This window comes from Manis javanica, chromosome 10, assembly GCF_040802235.1.
Source record: "Manis javanica isolate MJ-LG chromosome 10, MJ_LKY, whole genome shotgun sequence".
Lineage (NCBI taxonomy): Eukaryota > Metazoa > Chordata > Mammalia > Pholidota > Manidae > Manis > Manis javanica.
In genome coordinates this window covers 42,665,109-42,673,927 of record NC_133165.1, presented here as the reverse complement: position 1 = coordinate 42,673,927, position 8,819 = coordinate 42,665,109, and the positions used below count along the sequence as shown (strand labels likewise).

The following is an 8,819-nucleotide window of genomic DNA, read 5'->3' as shown; positions in this document are numbered from 1 at the left end:
TGGGGTCTAATTGCTTGGAGAGATAAGCTACTGGGGCAAAGGATGGGCCATAATATTGGCCTAGGACTCTTAGAGCTTGACTGGACCTCTCATGAATGTATAATGAGAAGGACTTTTACAAATCAGGAAGTTGGAGAGCTGGGGCTTCCACAAGGGGTTGACGGAGCTTATTGAAGGAGTGTCGGGTTGAGGAGGATAATGGTTCTTAAGGGGGGCCCTTGCTGAGGTTGTATAGGGGTCTTGCCAACAGGGAGAAGTTAGGGATCCATGCTCTAAAATACCTAGCCAGGCCTAGAAAGGAAAGGATTTCTGTCTTGGTTTTGGGAACAGGCAGGTCAGAGAGGAGCCGTTTTCTGTCTAAGGTAATGGACTTTCTTTGTTGAGATAGAAGGAATCTGAGGTAAGTGACAGGAGGGGAAGAGATTTGAGCTTTGACGGGGGATACTTGGTAACTTTTGGAAGGTAGAAGGATAAGTAGGGAGGCAGTGTCAAGTTGAGACTGTTCCCATGAGGGACTGCAGAGTAGAAGATTGTCCATGTATTGTAATAAGGTGGACTTGGAGTGATCATGATGAAACTGTTTGAGGTCCTGAGCTAGGACCTGTCCAAAAATATGGGGACTATCTCGGAAGCCTTGTGGCAAAACTGTCTAAGTGAGTTGTTCAGAATGTCTTGTGTATGGGTCCGTCCAGGTGAAGGTGAAAAAATCTTGGGAGGAGGGGTCCAGAGGGATAGAAAAAATGCGTCCTTGAGATCTAGGACTGAGAAGTGGGAGGCCGACGCAGGGATCTGCGATTAAAGGGTGTATGGATTTGGAACTAAGGGATGGATAGGGACAACGGCCATGTTAATGAGGTGAAGGTCTTGGACAAGGCGGAAATATCTGTTGGTTTTTTTAACAGCTAATATGGGGGTATTAAACGGGGAGTGAGTGGGTCTGAGGTAATTTTTGTTTAAGAGATCTTGAATGATGGGTTGGAGGCCTATGAGGGCTGAAGTGGTTAGGGGGTATTGGGTCTGACAGATATACTGAGAGGGGTCGTGTAATTTGATAGAGGCAGGAGGACAAAGAGCCACGGAGGGGCTTGTAATGTCTCAAACTTTGGGATTTACAGGGTGTATGAGGGCGGAACCGGAGCTTTCATTGGGTAGAGGGGGGTCGTTGGCTATGAGGGCCATCAGAAAGGGAGTACTGGGGGCTGTGGGAGTGGATATAGTTATGGAAACATGGAGGAGAGAAAGGATGTCCCATCTTAGTAAAGGGATGGGACACTGGGGCATAACCAGGAAGGAGTGGGAGAAAGGTATGGGATTGTCTTGGATTGTGCATATAAGCGGGAAGGGTTTTAATGGGAAAATCTGCTTACCTCCTATCCTGACTATAGGAGTAATGGCAGGCATGGTAGGGCCCCGGTATTCCCGCAAGACCGAGAAGGTGGCTTCTGTATCTAGGAGGAAGGAGATGGGGCAACCGTCTACTATTAAAGTAACCCTGGGCTCCTGTTTGATGATGGAAATGATCAGACGAGAAGTGCCCGGGCCCCGTCAATCTTCCTCTGCCACCTGCACTATGGCGGGCTTAGGATGGGGGTTGTTCGTCCAGCCTCCCCTTCGTGTGGTTGGGCAATCAGACCCCCAGTGGCCCTTTTTGTGGCATCTGGGGCATGGGGTGGTAGGAGATCTGGGCGAGGGGCACGCCCTTGACTAATGTCCCTTTTTTCCGCACTTGAAACAAGCTCCTGGGGGGGGGGGGGCTTGTTTGTAGAGGAGCGCCCAGGTTGTGGTTTTATCAGCTGGGCCAACATTTGGAAATTGGCCTCATCAGCCTTTTGTTTATGGCGCTCTTTCTCCTCCTCCTGATTATGGAAGACTTTAATGGCTACTGTTAGGATCTCAGTCTGTGGGGTAGCAGGGCTCTGTTCTAACTTTTTGAGTTTAGCTTTAATGTCGGGGTAGCTTTGAGCTAGGAAGTATGTCATAAGGACATGTCTTCCATCAGGCGTTTCTGGGTCAAGGCTGGTATACTGTAATAGGGCTTGAGTGAGTCTGTCTAAGCTACGTCCTGGAGGGGGGCGGCGATAATTTTGGGAGGCCCTCAGGACCAAGTCTAAGGGGGACTGAAGGGTTCTGGCTCAGTCTGTGGGGGAGTGACGCGGTCTAGCCGTGCCTAGTCAAGCAGGTCCTGAAGTGCGGAAGGGGGGCAAAGAAAATAAAGAAAGATAGAATCAGACCCATGTGTCGCCAGCCAGCAGCCCAGCTGCTTGCCTCTGCCACTCTAGTTGGGCTTGAAACTCATGACTCTGAGGTTAAAAGTCCCATGCTCTACTAACTGAGCTACAGCAGGGCTCCAGTTAATTGCTTATGAAATGCGTAAACAGAATGTTCTTTGTTCTCCATTCCTGCCACATCGGCAAGTGGGAAAAGGGCATAGCTAGAAGCAGGGGCGTTGTTTCTACACATCTTCAAGGTCTCCCTATTTTCAGAGTGAGGAGTCTTGGCTCATCTTCGAGGACAAGATATGTTTTTGTGCACAGATAACTCCCAAGGACTGCACCGGTTGTTCTCTAGCTTGTGCTTTCCCATGATGCGTTCAGACATGGGGGAAGGTGCTTTCCCATTCTCCCTACAAACATGTGAGAAGACAAAGGCGGTCCCTAACAGAGGAGAAACAGAGGAGATGAGGGCAAAGATGGAGGAGGCCCCCTGGACCTAGTTAAAGGGGGGCTGAAAGGCTCAGGCTTAATCTGCAGGGGACGAAGGTGGAGGAGGTGAGATGGGGCAGGAGATGGTGGGGGAGGAAGGGAGAAGGGCTGTGGTAGGAGAAGGGGAAGGGAGTGAACGGGAGGCTTCTGGGGGGCGGCGGTTTGCAGGCTAGGAGAACTTGCGAGGGGGCGGGGTGGGGGAGGAGGTGGAAAGCTTCGATATAGGGAATCTCCTTCCATTTTTTAAGGCGCTGGCAGTAGTTAAAGAGATTGCGAGTGATGTTAGGATCAAGAGTTCCCCCTGCGGGCCATTGGTTGTTATTGTCTAGGGGGTATGTCGGCCAATCTTGGGAGCAATATTTATGGAGAAGTTTTGGTTTTATATCAGGTGTCAGGGAGAGGGTAGCCAGATGCTTAAGCAGGCATTCAAGACGTGAACTTTCAGGGAGGGATGAGGAGGCTCCCATGGCTAAAGGACAGAGAAGGAGACAAACAGGAAGACAAACGGAGATCCTCGGACTGGAAGCAGACTGCAAGGAGACAAAGGGCGTCCCCGATGATCCTTGGTGGTCTGCGGAAACGTATATGAGTCGGTATTTCTTAGGAAGTGTGGGTCATCACCCAGACTTCCCTAAGAAGGCAGAGTGCCGGAGTCACGAGGTACCTAGTACTAGGAGTTTTCGGCAGACAGAACAGATTTTGGCCGGAACAGAAGGAGGAGGGGGGAAAGAGGGAGTGTTCTCATCCACAAAGGGGTCACCTCGTTTATGGCTGTTGGAGAGGGGGCCCGAGGGTCTGCCGCAGCTGTGAAGGCCTGAGGCAGGGATTTATGGCTGTTGGAGGAGGGGCCTGAGGCGGGGAGAGTTCCCTCCTCGTCTCTGAGCGTCAGGGCCTTGCCAGATAATCATGGTCAATGGCACTGCGATAGCTCGGGGAAGAGTGGCCCACTCTGGGGGGAAAACTTACCTAAAGGCCAGAGAGGAGTGGTGAGTGTGATGAGCCAGCGCCGGAAAAAGAGGACGAGGACAAGCTGCTGCTGGTGTCGGGGGGAAGACGGGGCCCAGTTGGGGTGTCCCGTCCCCCGGGTTTCGGCACCAATGAAAGGAAAGGAGCGACACACAGCAGCAATTCACCAGAGAATTCCGCTTTATTAGGGAAAGGTGCTGGGTTATATAGGAAGGGGAATGGGGTGATTGTGGTTGTGGTGTTACTTCTACGGGGCTGTTGGCTGTTGGCTAGGTGCTGGGATTGGGAGGGGGGCGAGAGGTGATTGGGCTTCAGGTGGTGCCGGTGGGAACCGAGGCCCTCCCACCCCCAAGAGAAGCTGGAAGTTTGCCATCTTACTGGTGGGAGCCCTTCAGTATCAGCACTCCATTCCTTTTTATTGATGAATAGTATTTGTACTAATATCCCACAAATTTTATTTATCCAATCACCAGTCACTATTAACAATTTAATGTACCTTCTGCATTTGTTTGGTCTGCCTGGGGTTGCATCCCTCCTGGTCGAGTTCCCAGATAAATGATATTGGGCAAATCATGGTCTCTCCAAGCCTACCTGCTTCCTAATAGTAAAATGTGAGTAAGAATGGAATCTACCTCATAGAATGTCATGGTTCTGTTGGGGGTTGAGTTTGTTCTCCTCCCTTCTTGTCCCTGCCAACAAAGAACTGAACAGAAGAGAGACACAGTAGTGAAGCAGAGTCAATGTTTTATTTGAATACACTTGAAGGGAGGAGCTGGCCAGATTCAAGATAGACAAAGGCAGGTTTACTTGAATAAAGCAGAGGGGAAGGAAAAACAGAGGGCCGAAAGGGAAGTTTATTGAGCTCCTGCTCAGCGTTAGGCAACTCCTAAAGCCAGGGTCACCTGGCATCCAGTCTGCTTGAATTTGCACAGTGTGGGAACTGAGTCCCTGTCCCCCCTTACCCCAGGATTTGGGGGAGCCATAGAGCACTGGATGGAGTGAGATTATGTTCTGAGAACTTCCCAAAGTAAAGAAAGGAGATTTTCAGGCAGGCTACTAAAGAGCACAATCATACAGCTACAGTTCTGCCCGGGTCACCCCAAGCAATGGGAACCTGAAAACTCAAATCAGAGCTCTCAGCAGCCCCTCCCTACTTATCTAAAGTAGGACAGAGACTTGTGCTTAAATCTGGAAAATAGAATGAAGTAGCAAAGTAACAAGGACACCACGGGAAAAGTGCAGAGACAAAAGTAAATTGAGCAGTGAGAAGTTTAAGGCAAAAGGTGCACACTTGAAGAAAGGGGAGTGTGGGCAATCTCAGAGAAGAGGGACCTCTAAGGGTTTAGGGTCTGGGGTTTCATATGGCTTTTTGGGTAGGAGTCAGCATAAGGTATGATATATACGAGTGATTTATAACTCCTTTGAAGTTTTGTTCTAAGGATAGGGATACTTACGTGACTATGTTGTTCTAGATCTGGCATTCTTTGTCCATACAGGTTTATTTACATTTCCTAGGTCTGTCTCCTGCCCTGGTTACAGAGTTACTTGATTAAGGAGCAGGAAGAAGAGGAAAAAAACAGCATATAGGTTAAGTTAAAGAAAAAGATGGGCCCTTTTTTTTTTTGCAGGCTAAATAAATTTTACAATAGCATAATCTAATTGGTACAATGAAGAGACATGGGGGAATATCTGGACATTCCAAGTTCTTTGTCTTTGAAACTTCAACTGATTAATTCATTAACTCTGTGAGTCTTTTCTGGCTCTGGTTTTGTCTGGTTAACTCTCTGAGACACTTTCAGTGGGCTGTGGGTAAAATTGTAACATTTCCAGAATATCTCGCCTGGCTTTAGTATATCTGCATATCAATAGGTGTTCAGAGGTGGAAAGAAGTATGGCTTTAGTGCATTTGCATCTTTCCTCAGGGGTGGAGAAGTTGATCTCCATATGAATGGGTGATTACCTGGGCAACAGAGGGCTTATCTGCACCTGAGAGGTGAGGGGGTGGGCCAGTGGTGTGGCTGCTTGAGTAGAGAAGAAAGATGGCCTGGGACTGCAGTTTGTGAGCAATAAACGGGTTTTAAACTTTATTTCTCCCTTTGACTGATTTTGGTTTTTAGGGATATTTTGTCCCGGGATTTCCTTTCCCTGGATTTATATGGGCTTTACTACCCTTATTCTCTCTCCACCCCACTCATGTCTATTTTTTTTGCGTAACAGGTGTACTGTCACAATATTAATATTTGTTGAGCACTTACCTTTTGCCAGGCACTTTATAAGGATTACCTATCAAACCTCTGATTTACAGATGAGGAAACTGAAGTTAGGAGAGGTTAAGTAGTCTCCCAAAGTCAAACAGCCCCTTAAAAAGTGATGAGGTAAACAAAATCACAGGGTGTTTGATTGCAAGCCTGCACCATTAACTGTTATTACTATGGAATAACAACGTGTTTGGCAAGGACCTTGCAAAAGAATGAGTTTAGTAAATAATAACTATAAAAAAGCAGAAAAGAATTAGCAATTGGCTCATTACCTAAGGACAGCTGCCACTGCTAGTATTTTGGTACATTTCCTTCCTGTCTTGAAGAAATAGTTCAAACATACCAAAAAATCCAGAGGACAGTGGACATGGAGCTTTCACTTTTTTTTAAGACTTAAAATGTGGATTAGGTGACTCTACCTCCCTTACTCTTAAGTATTTTTCCCTATGCATTTTTTTCCTTTATATTATTAGAGTCACTTCATTTCCTGTCTTATCTTGAGCATTTCTCCAGCATAGAAAATATCCTGCATGACTTCTCATGGCGCTATATCCTATGGCTGAAACGTCATATGTCAATTCCCCATTGTTGAGCATTTAGGCTATCTCCCAGTAAAAACATCACTACAGATCCACCATCACTACAGATCCACCATTCTTCAAGCTTTACTGATAAATTCCCTTTGGATAAATTCCTAGTAAGGCTGGAGTCTAAAGACTGTGTTTGTTAAGGCTCTTTATGTTTTTTTGTTTTTGCCAGAAAGCTCTCAAAAAAGAATGAAAACGGGGGAGATTTTTTTCCTTCACCTTTTAAAACATTGTATTCAATTACAACCTAGACACAGCTAACTGAATTTTCAGGAACTGAACGCCCTTCGTACCCAGCCCCCAGATCATGAAATAGAGCATTTCCTGAAGCCCAGAACTACTTCACTTCTCGCCATCACCACTCTCCGAGGGGTGGGATTTTAACGCCGCAAAGGCCTATCAACCAGACTACGGCTTTGTAAACTACGCCTATTAATACTTTGTTATGACCCAGGCCACGAAAACATAAACTTAGCTCTTCCTGCAAACCCTTAACAGTGTGCAGCGCGGCTGGAGGAGGAAGGAGCACACGGGCCTGGGGACCAAAGGACGGGGCCGGCAGCTCGGAAGGTCCCCGCTGGTCCTCCAGCCTCCCGGCGAGCTGCGCGGTGATCCCAGCGTGCACCGCGGCGCGGAACCGGCGCCGGGAGCGGACGAGCGAGGTGGTTCAGGGCGCTGCTTGCGCTCGGAGTCGGCTGGTGGCCTGAAGCTCGAGGCGGAGTCGACATGGAAGTGTAAGCGGCCCGGGCGCATTCCGGCTTGGGGGACGGCTGCAGCCGCAAGCCGAGAAACTTCGGCTTGGGGCGACTCCGCGTTCGGGCGCGTGGGGGAGGCGACGGAGCTGGAGGTGGGGAAGAGGGATTCGCTCTGAGCTGTGAACCTTCGCCCCACTCCCACCCCTTGCCGCCGACGCGAGGCCGTCTCAGCTTGCCTGCTGCCTCCCTTGTTCATTTACTGGAGAGTCTAGGTCCGACGGGGGCCCGGCACCGTATCCGCGGGGGGACTTACAAGTTACAAAGCCTGGAAGTATCTGAAGTAAAGATGGTTGAATGCTGGGATAGAGACTGAGGATGCAGCAGAGGAGCAGCTAGCCTGTGAAGGAAGGGGCGGGTTTTGTGGGAAGAAGGACGTGCTTGAGCCAGGTCTGGGACGGCAGAAACGTGCGTTGTGTGCTGCACGGCGCGGAAATGCAAATGTTTACAGCTATCATGCATGTGTGTTTTACGTGATTGACATTAACTTGTAGGTATACCTATATTGTATTCTCTTCGACACTATTTAATACTGACATTTTCCTTTATGTTCTTCTGCCTCGTATTTAATGGTTATATGTACTAGTATTTTTCAGACTTTTGAAAGAACACAGTATATACATGTAACCGAAGTGACAGCGTCATGAAGCAATACTTAATGCAGTACAAGCTCATATTGCCTCTTCTTTTTTATTAAAAAAGAATATTGACCACTAAGTCGATTTTGCAATACACTAATGGGGTTTAATCTGCAACTTGGAAAACATTCATATATGTATAACTGTAGCCCATCATTATCAATTTTTCCCTCTTTCCCTCTTTACTAGAGCATTTCCTGTCAGCATACCAACCTACCTTACTTTACCCATCTTAAAAAATCCCTTGGCCCCACTTTACATGTCTACCTGTTGCTACCTCTCAGTCTCCTTTTCTGGTTCTTCACATCCTCCTTTGCTTGGCTTCTAAATGTTCAAGTATCTAAGGGCTCAGTTCTGGGACCATGTATTGCCACACTCTCTCCCTTGGTCATTTTACCCATCTGTATGCTGATGATTCCCAAAAGTATATTTGTAGCCCTTTCCTCTCATCATCCATCTAATCGTTTAGACCAAAAGTCTAGCCCTCCTTCCTTAGCCCTAACTCCAGCCTAGCAGCCAGTCCTATGATCTCCACCTTCAGAATATATTTTGAAGGCAATTACTTTTTACCACCTCCACTGCTAATTTTGTGGTCTCTCATTCCAGCCTGGATTAAACAATGGCCTTTGGCTTCCACTCTTGCCTTTAAAACAATTAAATCAACTTATCCCCTGTGTAAAACCTTTCATTGGGTTTCTGTTGTTCTTAGAGAAAATCAACATTCCTTACTACGACCTACAGGACCCTGCATAACCTCACCTACTCACCAGTCTTACATCTTGCTGCGGTCCCTATCCCCCAAACGCATGCACTTCTCACTGGCACTCATGTCATTTCTATAACCTTCCAAGTCCTTTACTATCTCAGGACCTTTGCAGTGCTGTTTCTTCTGTCTGGTATATTTCCCCTACCCACT

At 47.7% G+C, this 8,819-nt stretch overlaps 1 protein-coding gene and 1 long non-coding RNA gene across 8 annotated transcripts in view; one reads left to right on the top strand and one right to left on the bottom strand.

The window, feature by feature from the left end:
• Positions 1-4,395: 4,395 nt before the first annotated feature.
• On the bottom strand, positions 4,396-8,151 carry LOC140844062 (uncharacterized). The gene is made up of 2 exons (XR_012122219.1): positions 7,445-8,151; positions 4,396-7,354 (listed from the first exon to the last, which is right to left on the bottom strand). It is a non-coding gene; the product is annotated as an uncharacterized lncRNA (long non-coding RNA).
• The window catches only part of CRCP (CGRP receptor component), a 54,817-nt gene continuing 53,110 nt past the window's right edge, over positions 7,113-8,819 (top strand). For 5 of the 7 annotated variants that reach the window (XM_037002910.2, XM_037002911.2, XM_037002909.1 and 2 more), the window contains exon 1: positions 7,113-7,247. In XM_037002910.2, coding sequence (XP_036858805.1) covers positions 7,240-7,247 — 8 coding nt within the window. In that variant the 5' untranslated portion in view covers positions 7,113-7,239. The remainder of the gene's footprint in view (positions 7,248-8,819) is intronic. The other 2 variants (XM_073215234.1, XM_073215235.1) reach the window with 1 other exon arrangement.